A 24,368-nucleotide genomic window follows, 5' to 3' on the forward strand; every position below is an offset into this window, starting at 1 on the left:
TATAAATTTGGGGAGAAAACAAACACAAATTTCAAAACTACAGATTATTGAAAACAATAGAGTTACCCAACAATGACACCTTAAAAATTATTATTGTGAAACTTCAACAATAATATAATGCCTCTAATGCAAGCTCGATCATGTGCTTTTGAGTTCGAATTTTTAGATCATAGATATAATGATCACAAAAATGGAAAAATCATTCAAACATGTCCAAAAACAAAATCTAGTGATCAATACTTCTACGTATATTTTCAAACTTCATTAGATGATCAACACTTTGCTCCTCGTATTCTTTGATACAATTTTAGCTTCTTTCAATGTCGAAGAGAATTGTGATTTAAATTTCTTACCTTATTAGTATTGGGATCAAAGGCAAAAGGACATATCATTGCTATTTATAATTTTTTTTTAAGGAAAAAACTAACCAAATTATAAGGTTTCCTTTCCATTCATGTGCATATATGCCATAACTAACATTAAGAAAAATGCTAACTAAACAAACCATTTCAAATCAAGTTTGAGAATATGCATATACACACAAACACAAATTTTTTAATGGCACCCTCTCTTTATGTTTAGTCATGGATTAATGATCATCATACACGTTTGTAAAATGAGTTTTTTTTTTGTAAAATTTTCAAATTACCTTCAAAAGGGGCGTATACCAAAATTATAATATCTTTGTCTTTATAAACAATGTTAATTTTACATATAGAAAGTTCTTTTAAGAGCAAAAGAGAAGTCTATAGGGAAAAAAAAGCCACAAATTCAAAACCCTAGAGAAAAATACGAAGAAAAATAGAGAGATCTTTCAAGTTTAGTTGAATGTTGCGTACAATAGGAAAAATGTGTTACGGAACCGTACCTTAGGCAACACACTTTAATCTCTTTCTCTCTTTCTCTCTAGCCTAGGTCTCAAGAAGTCTTCAACTTGAGAAAAGGTGTATACAATTTCTCCTCTTTCTAACCCTTAATATATCTCCTTCAAACTTGTAACAAAAAAGAGAGGATAACAAAAAAAAGTTGTGCTATATTTTTAGATTTTTTATTTTTTATTGTGTTATTTACTATAATCATTTTTTTTCCACATGAACAACTAACTGGTGCTTTAATGCATTTTAGTTTTTTCTTAAAAGAAATACATTTTAATTTGAAAAAAAAATGGTAATATATAAAATTGATAAAAAGATATTTACAAAAATATAGGAAGACATAGTAAAAAAATTTAACCATCTTAATCACGTGTGCCTAAAATAAAAATCCTCAACAGGCTCACGGCCGTGTAGCAGAGTATGGAGACAAGCTGGCGAAGGACAGTCTTGAGCAATGAGAAATTTTAAAACACTCCTAATTCTTCTCTGAATTATCCAAGAAATTTCACAACCAACTTTTTATAAACATTGGAACAACGTTATCAAATTTATATGTGAGATTGATAGAGAGAAGGAGAAGGAAGAAAGGAGCGTACACAATGTTCATCCTTCCATCTCTCACTGAATCCTTCACCTCAATCTTCACATTCATCTTCTTCATTTCTCTTTTCATTCTCCTTCTAATCCCCAAACTCAAATCAAAACCCAATCAAAATCTCCCACCATCCCCACCTAAACTTCCTCTAATCGGCAACCTACACCAGCTAAATCACCATCCCCACATCTGTTTCCGCCGCCTATCCCAAAAGTTCGGCCCCATCATCCTCCTTCAACTCGGACAAATCCCAACTCTCATAATCTCATCACCAAAAATCGCCAAAGAAGCCTTCACAACCCACGATCTCGTTTTCTCAAGCCGTCCTTTTCTCTTCTCCGCCCAACACACCTTCTACAACTGCACTGACATTGCTTTTTCCCCTTACGGCTCCTACTGGCGCCATGTCAGAAAAATATGCATCCTCCAACTCCTCAGCAACAAAAGGGTCCAATCCTTTGCCTCCATTCGACAACAAGAAGTTGCTCGTTTGGTAAGCAGAATCTCCCACTCCAACAATCAGGTCGATTTGTCCAACTTGTTAGCGATGTATGGAAATGATGTGATCTGCCGAATGGCGCTTGGGAGGGAATTTTCCGCCGGTGGTGCGTACCATCTTCACGGGATTCAAGAGATAATCGATGACTATCAGCTTTTGCTTGGTGGGTTCTGTTTAGGGGATTTGTTCCCTTCCTTGTCATTTATTAGTAAGCTAACAGGGATGAAATCGAGGCTTGTGAGAACGTTTAAAAGGTTCGATAAGTTGTTGGATCAAGTAATAGTTGAACATCAGAGTCCCGAGGGAGAGAAACTTGGAGAATCTAAGGATCTTGTTGATGTTTTGCTTGATATACAAAAGAATGGATCTGATGATAGATTCTCCCTGACTATGGATAATGTTAAAGCCATTCTTTTGGTATAACTCCATAAATTTCTCTGTTTTCTTCTGTTATGATTGAACTGACTGACCTATTTGGAAAATTTTTGTAGGACATGTTTATTGCAGGGACTGAAACGACGTTTACAATTCTTGATTGGGGGATGACGGAGCTGATAACACACCCAAAGGCCATGGAAAGAGTACAAAAGGAAATTCGAAGCATAGTTGGTGGCAGAAAAATTGTAACAGAGGGTGATATTTTAGAAATGCATTATTTGAAAGCTGTGGTTAAAGAGGTGCTCCGATTGCATCCACCAGCGCCGCTTGCACTTCCAAGAGAAACTACAGAAGATGTGAGGATTGAAGGTTACGATATTCCAGGTAAAACAAGGGTTTTTGTGAATGTTTGGGGAATTGGGAGAGACCCAGAATGGTGGAAGAACCCAGAAAGTTTTGAGCCAGAGAGATTTGTAGAGAATGAAGTTGATTACAGAGGACTGGATTTTGAGTTCATTCCGTTTGGTGTTGGAAGAAGGATTTGTCCAGGTATTACTATAGGGATGGCCATGATTGAGATTGCTTTTGCTCAAATTTTACATAGCTTTAATTGGGAGCTTCCAAGTGGGATTGAAATTAAGGATTTAGATACGACTGATGTTGTTGGTGTCACAATGCATAGAAAAGCTCACTTGGAGGTTGTAGCAAAGCCTTACTCTGGCTCATCCATCTCAAATTAATTACTACTTTTCTTGGAGGGTATTGAATTGAGGTAAAGCTCAACCACACAACTTAAGGTCGCATGAAAAATATGTGTGTTTGGATACGAAATTTGGGTGTCTCCAATCAAAATCAAATGAGAGTTACACCTAAAATTGGAGATATAGATAGCTCCAATTGGGTTAGATGATAATATCAAATCAAATAATTAAATATATTGTATGATTGTCAAAAGGTTTATTACACAGTTATCAGAGGGCTATCTGATTTTAAATTTAATCTTCCTTTTGCAATTTAAAAAATTTAGTGACATGAATTCTATTATTATATATATATTTTTTGCTCTTTTTACAAACATCTATTTTTTTAAACTACAAGGCCTTTACAAAAAAAAATCTCATACGAAACCGAACACAACTGCACATTTTTTTAACTATTTCTCGACAAGTTGGTTGCAACGTCCAAGTGTAAATTATCTTTATATATATAATAACAAAAATAGGCCTAATATTATTTTTAAAATTTATAACTATTAAAATAGAGAAATTTTTATTGATAGAAAAATGTCAAACTATTTACAAAATTAGCTGAAAAAATAAAGTAAACATTGATAAGTTTTTTTGTCATATTCACAGTATGCAAAAAGTCGGTGTCATGAACTGTTTTTTTATAAATGTTTTGTCATTTGATGCAAATTTTCTACTTTTTATCACTTATAATATCAATTGATAGATTTCTATCCATTTTTTGTCATGAATAAACTTTATTAATTTATATAACTGATACGTGTTGATATCATTGATACGTCTATCTAGACTCTAAGAAATTGTAAACAAAAATAAAAGAGTTTGCAAAAATAGAAAAGCAAATTATGATAATAGAGTCAATGTCACCTACATTTTCTAAATTGGAAAGATAGAAATTTTAAAAGTAGATTATAGTCAAATTAACATTTTATTACCATTCTATTTGTCAAATTTATAATATGAAAAAACAAATTATGAAATGTCTTTTCATTACTTATAAATATACTGACCAATTTTTCTATATTTTCAACAGCTCATATTAAATAATTGCTTTGAATTTCAATTGAATGAGATATTAAAAGAAGAAGACAATCCATCGTTCAATAATGTGTAAAATCCTCGATAGGCTCACAGCCGTGGATGGAACCAATGGCGAACGGAAGTCTTGAGCAATCATAAATTTTAAGATCCTCCTATATAAACATTGAAACAACGTTACAAAACATAAAGAATTAAGGAGAAGGAAGAAAGGAGGGTGTACACAATGTTCATCCTTCCATATCTCAACCAATCTCTCACTACTTCATTCTCCACATTCATCTTCTTCGTTTCTCTTCTCCTTCTCCTTCTCATTCCCAAACTCATATCAAAACCCAACCAAAATCTCCCACCATCCCCACCTAAACTTCCTCTAATCGGCAACCTCCACCAGCTAAGTCGTCATCCCCACCTCTGTTTCCACCGCCTCTACCAAAAGTTCGGCCCCATCATCCTCCTTCAACTCGGACAAATCCCAACTCTCATAATCTCATCACCAAAAATCGCCAAAGAAGCTTTCAAAACCCACGACCTCTCCTTCTCAAGCCGCCCCCTTCTCTTTTCCGCCCAACACGTCACCTACAACTGCACCGACATTGCATTTTCCCCTTACGGCTCTTACTGGCGCCAAGTCAGAAAAATATGCATCCTCCAACTCCTTAATGCCAAAAGGGTCCAATCCTTTGCCTTCATTCGACAACAAGAAGTTGCCCGTTTGGTTAACAGAATCTCCCACTCCACCGATCACGTGGATCTCACGAGCCTCTTGGCAATATATGCCAATGATGTGCTCTGTCGAATGGCGCTTGGGAGGGAATTTTCCACCGGTGGTGAGTACCATCTTCATGGCATTCAAGAGTTACTCGAAGAGTATCAGGTTTTGCTTGGAGGATTCTCTTTTGCGGATTTGTTCCCTTCTTTGTCGTTTATCAGTACGCTAACGGGGACAAAATCGAGGCTTGTGAAGACGTTTAAAGCGTTCGATAAGTTAGTTGATAAAGTAATTGCTGAACATCAGAGTCCCGACCGTGAGAAACTTGGACAATCTAAGGATCTTGTTGATGTTTTGCTTGATATACAGAAGAATGGTTTTGAAGACAAATTTTTCCTTACTATGGATAACGTCAAAGGCATTATTTTGGTATACCTCCGTGAATTGAATTCTTGTGTTGTTATTATTGCAACTAACTGAGTTATGTTATGTGGAAATTTTTTGTAGGATATGTTCGTTGCAGGAACTGACACGACTTTCATAGCTCTTGACTGGGGGATGACGGAGCTCATAACACACCCAAATGCCATGAAAAGAGCACAAAGTGAAATTCGAAGAGTGGTTGGTGATAGAAGAAATGTAACAGACAGTGATGTTTTAGAAATGCCTTATTTGAAAGCTGTGGTTAAAGAGGTACTCCGATTGCATCCACCAGTGCCGGTTTCGACTCCAAGAGAAACTATAGAAGATGTGAGGATTGAAGGGTATGATATTCCAGCTAAAACAAGGGTTTTTGTGAATGTTTGGGCAATTGGGAGAGACCCAGAATCATGGAAGGATCCAGAAACTTTTGAGCCAGAAAGGTTTTTGGAGAGTGAAGTTGATTACAAAGGGTTGAATTTTGAATTCATACCATTTGGAGCTGGAAGAAGGATTTGTCCAGGTATTACTATGGGGATCGCCACGATTGAGCTTGGTTTGGCTCAGATTTTGCATAGCTTTGATTGGGAACTTCCTAATGGAGTTGAAGCTAAAGATTTGGATATGACTGAAGTTTTTGGTATCACAATGCATAGAAAAGCCCACTTGGAGGTTGTGGCAAAGTCGTACTTTGCCTCGTCCCTCTCCAAATAACTGCTTTTCCTCAAGATTAAAATATTCTTCCTTTCAAGTTGGTTTATTTTTAATAAAAACTTTCAAAATGCCTTATTTAAGATCATCTACTGTCAATAAATCTTAAATTTAGTTTGTAAATTATTAGTTTAATATGATGTAAAATCAGGTTGGGATAAATTTAAAAGTAAATTAATATTTAAATTGGTGTAAACTTTAAATTAACACTCATATAATATTGAAAGAATTATTTAGTTGTTTCAATTAAACCTCTAATAACATGTGAACAACCCTGCCCCAAGAATTTATAACCACTTTTTGGATATTGATTAAACATAAAATTTACTCAAATTAATTTAATATTAAAATTTAATATTAAAATTAAGTTATTCTATCTCTCTATATCAAGGAGAGTAAATAGCCACACATTACAAATATGAAATGAGTTTGAATCTAGAACGAGAGGTTATGAAGTCTCACCTTAAATTTGTGGATGTAGAATTTTGAGTTACCTTCATGAAGTTATACAAAATTTTCTTTTATTTTTTCAGTACAAATGTGGTAGTTATCTTCACGTGAAAAAATGTGTTGTCCTCTAGTAGATTAAAATACTGACTTTTTCAACAAAGTATCATAAAACTTTTTGTTGAAAGTGAAATAGAAAGCTGACAAATCATGAGAATGAATAATACAAATTGTACTATTGATCATTTTTTTAGAGAAAGATATGATATGAAAGAAGATGCAGAGGGAGGTCTTCACAAGGAAGACGAACCAAAGCAACCCCTTCAATCCTGTTTCATTAAAATATTGGAGTGAATTACAAGAAGCAGGAGATAAAAGAGGGCTAGAGGGAAACCCAGAAAACTTGAAACTCTAAAATGCATCCAAGTTTAATGCAATAGAGCTAGGCGAGTAATTTTTGAAGAGGGAAGATCGGCTTGTCCAAAGACCCGTTATGGCTTGTGTGTCTTCCCATACGGAGTCACCTTTTTTTTCTTCCTCCTTGAAAATCCTTCTGTTTCTTTCATTCCAAATGTTCCAAAAGGTAGCAGCCACCAGGTGTTGATTGATGATTTGCTTTTGTGTTTTACCTTTAGTTTTGAAAAGATCTTTGCATAAGGGAGTGGAATTTGGAAAGAGCATAGGTTTGCCCAGAATAACTTCAACTTTCTTCCAGAGCAATGTTGTGTAAGGGCAATGAGTGAAGAGATGTTGTCTATCTTCCTCAGCAGCTTTGCAGAGGATGCACCAAGAGGGCTTTATAGTCCACGTAGGTAGTCTTCTCTGTAGCATATCCATTGTATTGATACACTCATGTAGGAGAGTCCATACGAAGAATTTGCATCTTTTGGGGATGGTAGAATTCCATAAGTTGTTATAGATTTTCCCATCATCTTCGTTGGTCTCGTCTTGGTTATTTGGAAGTCGTGCAAGTTTGATAGAAGCCACAGTGAAGCTGCCATTGTTATTTAAAGTCCAACGAGGGTTGTCAACTCCAAAATCAGGCAAGGGAGGGAGGGAGGCTAGATTTTTGCATCCTGCTTTTTGCATCCTGTCACTTCCGCCGTCATAATTTAAAATCTTCATCATTGCATCCTGCTTTTTGCTAGATTTTTGCAATTCACTGTTCTGGTGAGTTTTTTGCTGTTTTCCATCTTGAAAGTTTTTCGGTGCAGTCCAATTTGCAGGCACAGCAATATTGTCAATAAACTGGTACTGCTCACAGTCAGACTTGAATTCATTGAAGTTCTTTGCTGCTTCGTTGGTGAAAGTACCATGTATTCTGGGGTTTCTTTCTATAAGCCATTTTCCTTCAGCTTGAACTACAGTCTGGATTGTAAATGGAATACCTTCTTCATCGACAATCATAACAAAAGCAGGTATAAAGCCCGAGTAGTTGTATTTGATTTTGATATCCGCCTCAATGAGATCGAACCTGTCTCTGGTTGCTTTTGCAACTTCAACAAATCTGCCACATGCTTCTCCGATTTGATAAAAAGACGAATAGTTCCATGCATGAAGGGTGATACCTTTGAATTTAACCCATCCACCATAACTTGGCAAGAGCTTTGAGGAAGTGTGTTTAGCTATATTCCAAGCCTCAAATTTGACGTAGAACTTTCCAACCGTAGTCCATGTTGGCTTTTTGGCCCTTAATCTCAAATTAATTTATTTTAATTATTCAATTAATTTATGTTTTGATGATAACAAATCTGATTTTTTTTATTGACAATTTTCTTAATTTGAATAGACCATATCGTAGAGCTTGGAAAAATGATTCTAACGCCTCTTGAATCACCCAAATCGAAGTTTAAATGAAGAAAATATTGCTAAAAGAAGGTTAACGGAAAAATACCCGAGATGGTGACGTGGCGACCAAGCATTCAATTTGAACCAATTAGAGAAAGCCACTTGGAGCAATGAAGGAGTAACAAATGTGGTTTTTTTGTTATGTTTTATTGGCTTTTATAAAGAAAATGAATTTAAAAAGAAAATGATTTTAATATTATTATTTTTCCTTGTGTCTAACGCCTAGTTGTTTTAAAAGATGGTGAAGTTGCTTTATTGATTTCTTTTTAAACAAAGTATTTTGAAAAGACATATTATTATATTATTATTTGTATTGTGTCTAACGGCTAATTAAGTTTAAATCTTAACCATTCATTTTTCTTTTACTTATATCTAATGACCCAAATGATTTTGAATTTATCTTTCCTCTCTTTTTAAATACTTCACATTTACACAAGATCATTAAAAATCTTTACAATCCTCTAAAGCTTCCAATTTTTATTCTTTTCATCTTATTCTTGAGAGCTTCTTATTGTATTGTGAGGATTAAATTTGTGAGCTTCAAATTGTATACTCACTCTTTTAGAGAGTTTTTCTTTTGCATGATTTAAAAACTTCAACATATTGTAACGATTGGATCCTAACCCGTGGAAAGGATCGGGTTTGCTCTTGAACCCGAAAAAGGAGCAAGAATCGGTTCGGCTCAAATCCGTGGAAAGAGTCCAAAGAAGATTTTCAATCAAAATCCCAAGAGGTGCTTGGGAAAGTGGATGTAGGTTGAGTTTAACCGAACCACTATAAAATTACGGTGTCTTCTTCTCTAACTCTTTTCTAATTATTTTTTAATTTAATTTTAGTTACATATTCTTATTGGTTGAGTTTGATTGCATACTTCCATTCATATCTTTTTATCAATCTTGTTATTTAACAAAGTTTACAAAGTTCTTTATTTAAATTTTAAAAAATATCTAATTAGTTGATTTACTTTTTATTTGTCAAAAAGTTTATTTAAACCCTATTCACCCCCCTCTAGGTTGCTATACCGATCCAACGGTCCATCCTCTATTCTTGCAGAAGAGGTTCACTAAATTTTTATCTTCGATTGTTACCACAGCCTTTTCAGCATGGAAGGGTTTATAGATGATGCTAAGATCCAGCTGTTCTTGGAGTTTTGACATGATTTTCTTCCCGTCATCATGAAAGTATCTTCTTGTGATCACTACTGTCTTATTCCAATCAAGAGAATCAAAATCCCCAGTGGATGTTTCTTCCTTCTTTATTCCTTTGAAATCGGAGGGGAGTGTTCTAGGAGAACCAGAGTCGGAGGAGCTGTCATTTGTCAGCACTTCAGCATATGAACGGCGTGGACTGTCTGTCTCAGATGACGAGCTGTAGGAGAAGGTCTTTTTTCCTTTGTCGTCTGTGGTTGTTGTCGTCTTCCTTTTTTGAGTAGGCTCTTTCTTTAACGTCAGCATGTCAGTGAACTGGGCCTAGCCTTGCTTATCCGTTCCTTCAGGAACTAGAATGCAGGATTTTCTGCCTCTATCATCCACTCTGAAGATTTCAGCCAGATAACCTTTACAGTTACGAGTCTTTTGGACCCACAAACAGTTATCATCAAATCTTTTTTCAAGGAAGAATCTTGTCGTTCTAGGTGTTTCGATTAGCGTATTGAAGGTGGACTTTAGCCAGTCGAAAGATTCTGGTGGGACAGAAATGGAGTATAATTTGTAGGGTCCCATTTCGGTTATGAGAAACTTCAGCTCTCTGGATCGGTTGTCAATAGTGGTAACAAAATCTTTCTTTTCGATGGAGCATGATCGGGGGAGTTGTCGAAGGTATGCCATAATTTTCTTGAGAGAACAGTAAAAGGAGAAGAAGAGGAAGTCAAATTGTACTATTGATCATTACAATACAAATAATACAAACAATGTACTTTTCAATAGAAAAAGAAAGGAAATGAGTTAAGAGAGACAAAGGTAAGCTTACCAACAACAAACCAATCAGAAAGATATAGTAAACAAACAAATATAAGCACATGACAAAATAAGATGTGATAATTGAAGGTTACGAAATTCCAACTAAAACAAGGGTTATTGTGAAATGTTTGGGGAACTGGGAGAGACCTAGAATAGTGGAAGAACCCAGAAAGTTTTGAGCCAGAGAGAATTATAGAGAATGAAGTTGATTACAGAGGGGCTGAATTTTGAGTTCATTTCATTTGGTGCTAGAAGAAGAATTTGTCCAAGTATTACTATGGGGATTGCCGTGGTTGAGACTACAGCTTTTGCTCAGATTTTGCATAGCTTTGATTGGGAGCTTCCAAGTGGGATTGAAGTAAAGGATTTAGATATGACTGAAGTTGTTGGTATCACAATGCATAGAAAAGCTCACTTGGAGGTTGTAGCAAAGCCCTACTTTGGCTCATCCATCTCAAATTAATTACTACTTTTCTTTTGTTTGTTTAAAATTTCGATTTTAACATCTGTGAAATGTGCCAGCCATGTTAACTAATATCATATAATGAATCAATATAAATTGAAAGGTTGTTATTTAGGCAATTATTAATATAAATTTAACCTGGACAACCTAAAATAAAATATTGAGTATTTTAAAAGTAGAGGAACAATGATTATAAAGAAAAAAATAATTAAAAGTGAAGATATAAAATATATTTTAACGTTTTCTTGAAGGGTATTGAATTGGAGTAAAGCTCAACCACACAACTTAAGGTGGCATGAAAAATATCTGTATGTTTGGATAGAAAATTTGGGTGTCTCCAATCAAATGAGAGTTACACTTCATCTTCTTTTGGATCTTTGGAAGAAGACACTTCAAATTGGAGAAGTGTGGGATCTTCAGGTCTTTAGTTTTCAAATGAACATTCATTTCTTCTATGATTTTGATTGCTACATCTTCTTCTTTCCTTTTTTGTTTACCATTTCGATGTTCAACGTCGTTCTCCGCCGGCCATCTTCTTCTTTCTTTTTCATACCGATTTTAACCCATCCAAAGCTTCAATATTTCACACATTTTTTCTACTTCAAGATTTTTTTATTCTTCGACTTCATTCGAACAAAATTAAGGTTCTAATTTCAATATTTTTGTTTCAGTTTTGTCCTACACTAATTTAGGTTTCAACCTCACTTTAATTTCAATTTCTATGAACTAAATTTGAGCACATTTGAATTCTTAATTTTTCGACTTCATCCATGACTATGTATTTTGTATGTTGGTGCTGCTCTTTTTGTGATTCAATTGAAAGAATGAGATGTATATCATAAACCTACTAGACAACCTATATGTATATCAAACGACTACCCAAATTTAAAACAACATATATATCATAGGCTTGCCTATCACAAACTAATTACTACATATATCATATGAAATAATATAAAAAACTATCACGATGGCCGCCCAAATTTAAAACAACTCATATGTATCAAAGAGTTATCACAAACTAATTTGATATATTATGCGACTACAAAAAGGCTATCAGATAGATATAAAAAATAATAAGATGACTACCCAAATTTAAAACATCACATAGCATAAAACTATCACAAACTAATTTGATATATCATATGACTATCAAAGATCTATCAGATAGATATGAAAAACACGTGGCTAATTGACACATAAATTAAGTGGATATGGTGAAATGTGAAGACTACGTCATCATTGTAGGTAAATTTGAGTTAATTATATATGTTGGAATTAAGTAGTCAAAGTTTTTAATTATTTCATGGAGTTATTGAAATAATTAACTTGATAACACTTTCATTTTCTTCTCTTATCCTTCTTTAATTCCAAATATATCCCAAATACAAAATCTTTCATCCATTATTTAAATTAAGAAAAACAAATCCCTTATCAAATTCATTAATTTGAATATAACATTGGAATCTAAATAAAAAGGAATGAAAAACACTTGTGTATTAATTATAACATCATTTTCCACCCAATTTATATTAAAATGGAGTTGTACATTGAGGAATAAAACATATTGTTCCAAGTAATTACAACAGTAGGTTTATTGCTTAATTTAAGTAACAAATTATATAGAAGCATAATGTTGATTACAAGTAATAAAATTTACCATTGACAGGGAGAGTTCTAATAATGCAAAAGAGGCCTTGTAAGGAGATTGCCACTGGGGAGGAATACGAATTCCTTCAAAATCATCAAAACACAAAACTGCAAGGTTGACAGCGTTGGTTACTGGCAATTGTTCTGCATCATAGCCTGTTTTTCTTTGTACTATCTCCAATGTTTCTTCTACATTCATCCATCCGCTTTCAAAGTTATCTAACCAATCCTCCAACATAGCTTTTGTGTATCACCACTAATCTTTGTTGAGTTTATCTCTTTTTCAAGCAACAAAATGTCATTCTTGAAATCACTGATGCTATGATTCACACAAATATCATTAGAAGACCTGTCAAATTTCATTTCAAATCATTGCGAGGTTCGGAACTTATCTGTGACAGACACAAGTCTTTGAGTTCATGAGTTCGGTTGCAAGTACGACGAACAAAGTCATTGATGGTTGTATTTTGATCTGCCTTCGTTAACATGCACACACTTTCAAATTATTAGCAACACAAGGAATTGTTGAGAAGCCATATTTTTCATTCTCTCTACTGATTTATTTGTGAAAATAAGCATGTAAATATTAGATATTCATAGGAAATGAATTGGTTCAATTTTGTTTAGCCAAAATGTGATTTGTTATTCCATTAATTTTGTTTGGAAATTAGTTTGGTTTGGGTTTGAAGAAGGATGGAATAAATAGTGAAATTTTGTTTGGGAATTAATTTGGTTTGGGTTTCAACAATGATAATACTAGTTTTTCATTATTCCTTATCTTGGTGCAAAAGGCTTCTTGCGGGCCCTTTTTTCAAGTCCATCTCGATCGAATAACTCAGACGTTGTAAACACTTTCTTGTTCCTATTAACAAAACATATCATCTCTTTACTTTTCATGGAATCAGTGTAGAAATTTGCGTTCTTTTACTATATAATTTGCCTCTTTAAAATTTTCAAATGGAAAGATTATACATGTAAAAAAAATAGAAAATAAAACTTTTTCATCTCTAATGACCTGTCTATAAACAAATAAATTCTCAACCATTTCATTCATTATGGCAGTTAACAACCAAATAGATCCATTAATGAAGTTGTTTATATACTAGTTGTTTATCCATTACATGAAAACCTGGACAAATTTTAACCCCTCTTAGAGACATTGACACTGAGCCTTCTATTTTTAAACTTTGTATAAAATAAGTGAGTTACTAATACCCCTTCTCACTCCGACCATCGTCCTTGACACGTACCATGAAAAATCTTCAAATTCCTGCTACAAAAAAATTTCATTGCTTTGACACGTACCAGTATCATCAACAATAGAAGTAATGATAATAGGGTTCAAGACGTAAAAGTTTTCTATTCTCTTATCGGCACACACACTTTATTCAAAACTTATTTCAACTTTGTTTCTGAACATAACTTGGATTTTTCAATTTTTTTTAGAAAAAAATATCATCCAGACATCCCCATCCCTTTCAAATAAAATTCATTAATAACAAGGAAGTACAAGATGATGTCCAAAAAAGGCCAGAGTGAGATAAGTCCAAAAGAAAAACAAAGCCCATCAATCTAAGAAAGCACTAATGTTGATAACAACGTTGTAGTCTTTAAGAAGAGGGTCTCTACTAAAAACATCCAATGAGTTTGCATATATCCTCCTAGGAGTTGATGTTGCTGGTGTGATTGTTGTTGAAGTTTTTGTTATTTCTTTCAAGCCAAACAATCCACAAAAAGGTCACCGTGGCATTGAAGATGATGATGTTCCTTCTGTTTGATTGCTTGAGAGAGCAAAAGTTCTGACATAAAGATTTCATACTGTCGTTATTACAAAGTCATCATGCCTGTGTAAATATATATCTTACCCCATAGAGCCTTTGTAGTGGGGGAGTGGAGGAACAGATGTTTCATTTCGTAACCTTACATAAAGCGGGCACCAATTTAGATCGTTCGGGAAGCTTTGTCTGAAGGACATCCACATTGTTGATGCACTGATCATGCGTAAGAGTACAAACAGAAATTTGCACTTTTATGGAACTGATGCACCCATGCACCATTTTTGTTTGTTGTAATTAGAAAAAGTTGTGTGTTTCAATAGAATTTGGGCTTCAAAAGGTACGTGCAAAATTATGTGTTATATAAACATTAACATTAGTTAAGTAGGTTTTTTTATTATTATTATTATTTTATTTGAGAAGAAGTGATTTTACTTATCCCTTGTAACTTTTGAAGTTAATTAAATGTAGATTACGATGAGAGTATTAGATTTCAAAATGAGTTTTAATTATGGAGAGATAGTGGTTTAATTAAGTTTAGTTTTGGATGCTTTGTTGGGTTACCTCTAATTATTTACTTAAAATAAATGTAAAATAATAGTATTTTTTGAGGTTTGAAAATTAATGGTTCCTAAATATTAATCTAAATTTGAATATTAGATTTCATAAGTGGTTTTGAGAGAAAAGCTAGAGTGAAATTTGAAAATTAAATTAGTAATTTTAAGTGATTTAAATTAAAGCAAACACGTATTAAAATATTTATGTCAAAACTTGTGCTTATAAATAAATTTGGTTAGTCTTCACCATTACATCTAGAAAAAATTATAAAATGAACTTTTGAATCTTTGATACATATAGAACAGAAAAAAAATACTAAAGAATGAAAACGAAAGATGCTAGAAAAATCATTTCAAATATAGAACAAAATCGATGCATTAATATATTTCACAAATAAAGAAGATGTATAATAATATTTGGAGGTCTAACTTATATAATTTCTACTTTTCAATCAACTCATAATTAAGAAATTATACTATAATCAATAAATTTCACCCCTACAAAATGATCACATTAAAAAAAATAAATTGGGGTTTTCAATAAAACAATTTCTTTATTTTTACATATACATTGGACATTGGGGGATTGGCTTCTCTAATATGTAAAAGAATTAGAAAATGAAAAAAGGAAAAAGAAATGGGAAATCCCTATCCTATGATTCTAAATGGAATTGAACCCAATTTTTTTTTATGCATTATATTTATATATGCAAATGTTGGGTCAGAAAATGTATTTTTAAAGAGATACTTGAGTATTTAAAGAATATACTCCTTAATATTTAAATATTTATTGTTTCTTCCAAAAAAAACCAAAAAATACTCGTAAACATTTAAAACTTTAAAAAATGCCCTAAACTTTAAAAATGGTTCAAGAAAAATATTTTAAAAATACATTAAATTTGGATATAAACTATTAATTTTTTTAAAAAAAATTACCTTAAATTATTGAAAATTTTGGTATACCCTAAAACTTGTAAAAAAAAAATTAATAGTTTAATTAATCCAATTTTTATACCAAATTACTTAGCCGTCGAAATAAAAACCACAATTTTAAGTTAAAACTAGAGTTTTAACTTTCCATTCATACGTAGGTATTTATATCAATATATTCACAATTTCATAGGTTCCGTATAGATAGAAGAGATTAATTGATATTTTGATTAGTAGAAAAATCACAAATCATTAATTACAAGCTAATGTCTAAGAATATTAGATCGTATTGGATTTCAAATATGAAAATTTTTGTTGTTTTGTTGAGTTGTCTTCCTCTCAAATAACATCAATATCAATATAATACATTTTTACGGTCTAAAAAATATTAATACAAATAATTTCAATGGATACCACTAATAAAGGCAAAGTTCATAGCAACATTTTAGTAAAACTGTAAACATAACAAAATTTATCAGTCATAGACCATCAATAACATAGTCTATCACTAATAGTCGATGCTAACAATAGAGAACTTTGTCATTGATTACTTTGTTTTTTTTTTAAATATTGCTTTATATGTTAATATTTTGATTATGATAAATATATTTGCAATTGTTTTTAATAATATACATACTGGAAAAACTTTAAGATGATTACTCCAATTACGTTTTCAAATTGAAATAAAGAGAAAAACAAGAAAAAGAAACGTGAGCAAACATCAATTTTTTTTTTTAAGGATGGATGGAGAATTAGACCTTCAACGACAAAAAATGAAGGTTATATCAATACCATTAAATCAAGTTCGCTTTCCAAAATTTTACCAATTTTTTAATCAATCCTTATACACAAAACTATTCATAGGCAATCATCCACATTTAATTACAAGTTTACTTGCTCACTTATGTCTTGTATCTAATTGAACTTTAAATTACAAGTTTTGTAGCAAATCAATACAAGGTTTTTAAAAATGATCCAATAGTACATTAAATATAAAGTTAAATTGTCAAGGTGAGTTTAGCTTAGCGTTGATGGACATGAAATGACCTACTTCTTTTCCGAGTTAAAAGTTTGATCTAATTTATTGTTGTATTAATAACACACAATTTAAAATCTTATGTCTAACATATAACATTCAATATTATTTTACGATTTTAACCAACAAGAGGTCGATCTACTAGATTTCTTGAATAAAATATGATAAAATCAATTAGATACAAAATTAATATTCACAAACTCCACTTCTATCTATATATAAAAAGTTGATAGATTAAACTTCTAATTCTATGTAAGTTTGTGTGGATGTTCTTATGATTAACAGCCCGTACACCAAAATAGGAAGAAACAAAAACTGTTGAGAGAATACATTTAATTAAAAAGCGACAACTATACAAACTTTGGTTCACAAATTAAATTCATATATAAGAGATTTTAGACTTTATCCTAAAAGAATCATAGCAATATAATACTTTATTACATGATATTTTTCTCTTAGTAGATATTTTTGACTCCATAGGTGACATGTGGCATCAAAAGAAATCAAATAAAAGATAGAATTTTCATCCAACTCGTATCAACCAAATCTTTATCTCAATCGGTAATATTGCACTAAAATTCAAATAAAGAGATAATGTTCAGTGTCCCAACTCAGATTTATGAAATACAATTTTCAATTTATTGACATATTCTTCAAAACGATGTGACCAATAATTAATGCCTTTGTATTAAAAAAAATTCTGAGATCTTTCGAATCATAATTTCACACACTTGTCTACAATCTTTAAAATTAGAACTGTCATTATTTACAATTATGAAGAAAATCATATTATCGTATTAGAAAACAATGACACTTAGACAGAGAAATTACGAAGCAAAGTAGTTCATTTAATATCTTACAACGAGACAAAACTGTCGTTGAATGTCACAACTCTCCCTCTTATTTGCAACAATAAATTCAAAAAATAATAAAAAGAACCTAATGCATTATTATTCTCTGCATAAGACGACACCGTTTGCTTTTTGATACGCTGGATATTTATTTAAATTGCATTAGTGGCACCGTAGATGAAAGGGTTTTGATTTTTCTTTTCTTTTTTCCTTTTTTCTCTAGTACTGTAAACCATGAAAACGATGGATAAAAAAGAAACCCCATTTGTTTCGTTTGGTGAAAGAACAGAACAACCCTCAAATTGACAGCAAAGAGAAAAAGATGAAAGATTAATTCAGATAGTTGTAGAAGGAATCCAAAATTCTGGGAAATTATTTCAAAGATATCAAAAAGTAATTTTAATAATCTCCTCAATTATTAGAAACCAAACACCCACTTAAACCTAAAATTTTGGTTTGTACAAAAAGGCTAAAGCAGCCAAGGGGTTGAGGGTTTGAGGGGACAGAATGGAAGATATTTTGTTTAGAGAGTAATTACTGATTATGGAGATTGCCATTTCTGCGGTTGTCTTTGCTTCCTTCTATTATTTGTCAACTTTAATCATTACAATAAACACAAACAAAAATATCTAAACCATCAAAAGATGTTACCATTTTTTATTTGTGATTAAACTAAGATTATAATTTTTGAATTCTTTGTGTTATTCCTTTTTAAATTTTCTAATTCATTGTATATGTTATCTGAACATTATAAAAAAAAAAGAAAATAATGATGTTGTAATTTATATATTTTTTTTACGTTTTTACTTGATTATTTCTAAATTTAAATCCAATAGTTTGATTCATGTATACTTATGTTGATTATTATAAATATGTGTGAAAGAATGAAGAAATAAGAGTGTGGACTAAAGGGCAAAAGCCAAAGAAAAAAAGTATACAAGACTAGTGTTAATTATATAGTTATAATTTTTCTTATCGACAGGTCGTGTTCTCATAAAAACAAATATTTATAGACGCTACTACAATAAAATCCGATACAACACTGCTCATTATGTAGGGTAGAAATTTGTACAAGAAAGAAAAAAATACATAAGAACTATAGGGCAATTCTTTTTTTATTGAAATTCGTGAGTTTAGGGTAAATCTATTATTAGATGATCCACTTTTGTAGCTAGATTAGTAAGAATGGAATAGATAATAATAAAAATTGCAAACATTTAATAAGTTTAATTAGACAATCAAATTTAATTAACTCGACTAAATATGAAAATTAATACATTAAAACACACTACAGCTTATGAAATCTACTAGTTCAAGATATCCAAGTATAAATTGTAGCTTTAATTAATTTGGTTTTTTTAGCAATATTTTTCTTTGAAAAAATAAAGACATTAAGATTTAAGTGAGGATCGAAGCTATATTAGTTTAGAAAAAACAAAATGCACCAAGTATTTTGAATTCTCAGTTAACTAATCGATATTTTAAGGCAAAATGAGCACCCTAGTTGAAAAATAAATAATAAAACTACAACCTCCATATGTTTAAAATGTTCCCTAAAAGAGAGTAAATCTAATTTATTAGAATTTAAATTTAAATTTGAGTTAAAGTAATCCTTAAATTGATTTTATGTAAACTTCTTCCTAAAATGTTGAATGAGTCAAGAGACTTCTTCTTAACACAAGGTTGAAAGTCAAAGTCAAAGATATATATAAAAGAAAATTGTCAAAATTAGAATTTAATATTAAAAAAAAAAAAAAGTACTTCTAAGGCACCAAACAAAACTAAATTTCTACACAAAAAATATCAAATAGAAGTGGAACAATGATTTTTAGCATATATGGAAGAAGGAGGAGGTACGAAGATTTAAGATTTTTACATCCTTTTTTCTAACAGTAATTACCATTTTTTTTTTCTTTTTCTTTTTCTTTTTACAATGCATTCATTCACTTCATTCATGAATTATAATAAATCTTCATCTACTCCCAAAAAGAGAAGAAAAGAAAAGAAAATTGCTCCAAACCAAAAAAAAAAAAAAAAGAATTTACAAATCACACATTCCCCTGTTTCCAGTTTTCACCACCCCATTCCCAGAAACACACACATTTTCCCACAACGCCATGAGAGTACCTGGAATCATTGATACTCATGACCTGTACCGTCGAACCGACTGTAATCTAAAGCTCCCAATCCCACGGTGTCCAATCATCCTATCCTCCTCCAAATCCGACAGCTTCTTATTAGTCAAAGACAGAGAAGAGATTGCTTTTGCGGAAACCACTTTTCTAACAAGCATTTTCCACTGTGCGTCGTCTTTCCGCTTGTTGTTGTCGTCCGCCGGCGACATCGACGACCTCTGTTTGAACTTCCGGCAAAGAGGTACTTTGCAGCACTCTGAGTGATCGCAGATTGAGGAGTGGAGCTTTAGGAGCTGCCACATGCGCTTGCACCGCCCACATCCTACGCCATTGGTTCGTTTCTTACACGTGGCGAAGTGTTTGATCAGAAGCTGTAGACCATGACACGTTGAGTAGTGACTACAGGGTTCTCTCTCCTTCTTTGGATCCACGTTGGAAGGTCCAACAATGGTGCAACCTTCTGAACATATGTGTTCTAAACACTCCATTGCTTCGTGTAGCTCTAGATATAATTTCCTCTCTTTTCTTATCCTCCTGTTCCTCAGTTTCCTCTACATTTTTCAATTTAAACAATAACTTATGGTTAATATACATTATATCTTTAATCAACGACTATACTAGTTTTTGTTATGTTTTTATTTCACATTCATCATTGAACAACTTAAAGTTTAGTTCATAAAGGTCAATTCTTTTTTAAATAATTCAGGACCCAAAAGAAAAGTTTTGTCTAAACTTATAATTTAAATCAATAATAATAATACCATGTTACAAAAATCCAATTATTTTAATGTAAAAAGATTTTATGTGCAAAAATAGTATGTTATTATATTTCGAGTAAAACGATATGATTCCTAAGTCAAGCAAAACGTGAGGAAGGAAACCAACCAACAACGCAACAATAATTTTGAAAGGAGAAGAAAAAACAAAACCTAATAAGAACAAATAAACTTTAGCGATCAAAAACAGGTTAGCCGTTTGATAAACAATAATTTTCACCTAATTATTCTATATTATAAAATCCAAACTCATATTGCAAATTTCGCCAATATAATTTCATCGATCTATCCAAGAACAGAAACAAAAACAATAATAAATAATGAACATAAGGGAGAAATGATGTTTACCGATTCCGTTTCATCGATGAACTGAAGAATATCGAGTTCAAGCCAAGGATCATGATCTTGAATAAACTTCCATCCTTCAGTTTTCTCGACGAATTTAAAATGATCAGCGACGAATTTCATACACTTGACATAAAGATCCGGCGCGTTACAGAGCCTCGCGAGTTGCAGAACATCCACAACGCTTTCGATCGTAAGCCGTTGAGCCAAATCTTTTGTACACATCACCTTTAATTGCGGCACCAAATAAACATGCGACAGAGCCAGTAGATGAATTCCGTGCTTCTCAAGATGCTCCGCCGTACACCTACAAAGAAATTTCCCTCTCCGTTCAGAAATCGAAACCAAAACCAAAACAAAAAACTGTAAGAAACAAGGATTAATTCAAACCTAGAACTGTAGAGGAATCGAACGAAGGAAACGACGGCATCTGAAGGAACTCCAAGGATCGAAATCACTTTCTCGGCGGTTCGCTTCTTCCGCGGCCGATCAATTACATGCTCAAGAACCGGTGAAATCGAAGCCTTCAATAAAATCAAATCTTATAAATTTCATTGTCATAAAAATATCTAGAACAGAGAAATTGAGAATAATATGGTTACCACATACCAGGATGCCAGAATGGGCGGGGATTCGGAGTCCGCCAGAAGCGAGGATATGAACGTCGGGTTCTGGAAGTTCCCTGAATATGGAGGGAGTAATGGTGTGGGCGGGTGATTCGTCGGAGGTGAGGGTGGCCGGGAAGTTGGAGTAGAGGTCGTCGGGAAGGGCGGTGGGAGGGACGGAGGTGGTGAGAGGGGTGGATTCCATTTCGAAAGAGGGGGGGAGCGTTGGGCACGTTTCTCGGCCCCAAATAGAATGGAATAAAGGAATTATATATACACGACAAAGTTACCAAATTATATGGAAATGTTACAGTTGTAAATTTTCCCACCTTCGTTTCAACCGCATAATTTGGCCCTTTCTCTTTTCATCCCTTCAAATAAACAATACCCATAAACATTGGTTTCATTATATTTTTATAACCATCAAATTTGGAGCTTCAAGTCAATATTTATTGAAACTATAATGACTAAAAACTAGATCTTTAAAACTACCTATAATTATCATTCAATTTATATATACATTATCAATTTAACACTTGATATGTCCTTCACATTTTTCATGTGTCTCCAATTCAACATAGCTTTGATGATAATGACATTATAGGACAACAAGTGAAGACACTATTTACAATTATTGTACGACGACGGCAACATACAAGAAGACACAATCCAACTTGGAAACAAAATATAGCCATCTAACTTTTATAACCACATACACTTGCATATATTAATACTTTTGTCACAAACCATCCTTCCTTTTTTCCTCTCATATAATATATATCAAAACAACTATGCTAGGTCAATGTGTCATTTTCTATCCTCGATTTTAATTCTAACAAAAATAACTTTATTTATAAAAAAAACTTCGTTAAACAACAAAACATGTAGTTAAAAGTAAGTTTAAATAATAGGATTAAGGAAGACTAGAACGTGAGAGAAAGTTGACCAAATATCATTTGTTAGGAAATTTTACTTGGTTGGTCTTAAGAAGAAAAATAATAACTTTCAATAAAAAAATTATAGTATGTATTTTATAGCAAGAAGGATAGGAATTGAGGTGATTAACGATAGTAGTTGATTATTATAATACTAAGTTATTATGGTCGAATTAGTTGGATTTAGAGTGTAATTTATTTTAATTTGTATTGTAATAAAATGTGTTTGATGGGCAAAATATTTTAATTTGAAAATAAAATAATAAGCATTGTAGCTAACTAAAAACTAATAATAAATTACCGTAATTAGGGTATGACGTGGCTAGGGGATTTGGTCGAGAGTTCTGATCCTTTGAGGATTTGTCGGACAGTTCGGACTGGTCTTATCCACGAACGCGCAAGATATTTTGCCACGTAGATAATAGGTAATTGCCAAGTTGAGCTTCTATTGATATCCTATGCAGACGTGGCCGATAAAAAGAAGTTTCAATGCTGGCCGTCCACGTGTTTACAGGTCAAACTATGACACGTGTCTTGTACGATTTTTTTTGGAAACAATTTTAGACCATACGTTTAGATACAATTTATTTTTTTATGATTGTCAAGTTGTTTAGTTTCTTTAAAACTAATTCATTTTGAAAATTAAACAAAGTTAAGTGTTTGAATATAAATTAAAATAATAGAGAAGATGATTAATTTGTTGGAGTTTGCATTATTATTTAAAAAGCTTTCACAGTTTAGACAAGACATTACCCATATCAATATAGACGAATTAATTGAAATCAAAATTATTATGATCTCCACTTGACAGAATATTAGGGAACGGGATGACTTCTCTTATTAGATATTTTTAATCTTCCTTCCTTCCTTCCCTAAACCCATTTTTATATTTAATAGAAACTATTATAAATATGAAATTGGAAAAGATATAACTCTACAAAACTACTTTATTTCCATGTATAAATTAATAATTGTATCAATTAAAATTTTAGTTAATATCATTTTTGTGGAGATTTATCACTTTTTTTCTTCACAGGGTTATATTAGGATCAATTCAAATTTAACGAAATCTTTAAGAAATATCGTAAGTGAAAGCTCGTCCTGAAACAAATTCACTCAAACTAGCACACTAACACTCAAAATTTGGTGTCACAATCAACTCTAGCCTGTCAAGACCAGTAGGATTTGCAATAAATAAAAGAAAAGTTCTCGAAACTCTTAAATCTTAAAAAGGTATTCAATAATTGAGACTTCAAAAATCTCTACGTTACAATGATATAATAGTTAACTAAAATGATGCTTAAAATCGTGATCAAAAAATTTATACACTAGAAACTTCATCTCTCACCTCACAAATCAAATCAAAGAAATTTTGTTTATTTTTAATGCAAAATATCATGTTAGCATAAAAAAGAATATAAGAATGCCAACGAGTTTTAAATTTATTTTTAAAAATGAATAAGCCCATTTGAAACTTCAAATATAGCCACCATCAAATTTAATATAGGTTCACGAGAGCTCGAGCCCCCCTCAACTTTATTGCATTTGTATAATATGTATAAACAAAAGTAATTAATATTTAATATTTGTAAACAGTATAGTGGTAATTATGCTTCTTAACTCTCTTTCCAACCAAATTTTAAGTCTTTTTCACGTAGTTTCTTTTACGCTTTTATTATTTCTTTAAATTACTACTCGAAGTTCCGTATCAATAAAACTATTATTAAAAATTGTAAAACGATATAATATTGTGTGAAAAATAGAGAACTTGAGGTTGAACTGCACCGACTCTATTGTATGTGTACCAACAGTTATAGTGCCGTACCAAAACTAAGTGGTTGACAGATGTCGATATGAAAATAAGAAAAATATGTTATTTCCGGTCGGTGCAAACCAAGTAAACTATTTAAGTCTTTCAATTTGTGAGGCCAAACCAAATTCATTTTTCAACCTAATAAATAATCAAATTATGTATATATTTGAACATCCCACGATGGATCATAGACTCACATTTAATTTTTTTTATGTTTTATTTTATGAGTAAATAATGAAATTTAATATTTTGTATTTTGAAAATGCGTTG

General features: G+C 32.1%; 3 protein-coding genes across 3 annotated transcripts; 2 read left to right on the plus strand and 1 right to left on the minus strand.

Annotated features, from left to right (window-relative positions):
* Positions 1 to 1,278: 1,278 nt before the first annotated feature.
* Positions 1,279 to 3,369, plus strand: LOC101209244 (cytochrome P450 71A1). The gene is made up of 2 exons (XM_004152452.3): positions 1,279 to 2,386; positions 2,461 to 3,369. The coding sequence occupies exons 1-2, from the start codon at positions 1,475 to 1,477 to the stop codon at positions 3,085 to 3,087; spliced, it is 1,539 nt and encodes a 512-aa protein (XP_004152500.1). The 5' UTR covers positions 1,279 to 1,474; the 3' UTR covers positions 3,088 to 3,369.
* Positions 3,370 to 4,163: 794 nt separating this feature from the next.
* Positions 4,164 to 6,160, plus strand: LOC101208837 (cytochrome P450 71A1-like). Its single transcript, XM_031887219.1, has 2 exons — positions 4,164 to 5,272; positions 5,351 to 6,160. Exons 1-2 carry the CDS (start codon positions 4,358 to 4,360, stop codon positions 5,975 to 5,977), a joined length of 1,542 nt encoding a protein of 513 aa, XP_031743079.1. The 5' UTR covers positions 4,164 to 4,357; the 3' UTR covers positions 5,978 to 6,160.
* Positions 6,161 to 19,290: 13,130 nt separating this feature from the next.
* Positions 19,291 to 21,698, minus strand: LOC101209491 (BTB/POZ and TAZ domain-containing protein 1). Its single transcript, XM_004152453.3, has 4 exons — positions 21,355 to 21,698; positions 21,136 to 21,269; positions 20,749 to 21,052; positions 19,291 to 20,175 (listed from the first exon to the last, which is right to left on the minus strand). Exons 1-4 carry the CDS (start codon positions 21,553 to 21,555, stop codon positions 19,633 to 19,635), a joined length of 1,182 nt encoding a protein of 393 aa, XP_004152501.1. The 5' UTR covers positions 21,556 to 21,698; the 3' UTR covers positions 19,291 to 19,632.
* Positions 21,699 to 24,368: the final 2,670 nt, after the last annotated feature.

Source organism: Cucumis sativus, chromosome 1 (genome assembly GCF_000004075.3).
Source record: "Cucumis sativus cultivar 9930 chromosome 1, Cucumber_9930_V3, whole genome shotgun sequence".
NCBI lineage: Eukaryota > Viridiplantae > Streptophyta > Magnoliopsida > Cucurbitales > Cucurbitaceae > Cucumis > Cucumis sativus.

Bases quoted from the DNA above. Each gene is read 5' to 3' on its own strand.
- LOC101209244 (XM_004152452.3), top strand. From the start codon at position 1,475: ATGTTCATCCTTCCATCTCTCACTGAATCCTTCACCTCAATCTTCACA. The intron at 2,387-2,460 runs GTATAACTCCAT...AAATTTTTGTAG, and splicing joins ATGTTAAAGCCATTCTTTTG to GACATGTTTATTGCAGGGAC.
- LOC101208837 (XM_031887219.1), top strand. From the start codon at position 4,358: ATGTTCATCCTTCCATATCTCAACCAATCTCTCACTACTTCATTCTCC. The intron at 5,273-5,350 runs GTATACCTCCGT...AATTTTTTGTAG, and splicing joins ACGTCAAAGGCATTATTTTG to GATATGTTCGTTGCAGGAAC.
- LOC101209491 (XM_004152453.3), bottom strand. From the start codon at position 21,555: ATGGAATCCACCCCTCTCACCACCTCCGTCCCTCCCACCGCCCTTCCC. The intron at 21,270-21,354 runs GTATGTGGTAAC...ATTTTATTGAAG, and splicing joins CCGCCCATTCTGGCATCCTG to GCTTCGATTTCACCGGTTCT. The intron at 20,176-20,748 runs GTAAACATCATT...TGAAAAATGTAG, and splicing joins TCATCGATGAAACGGAATCG to AGGAAACTGAGGAACAGGAG.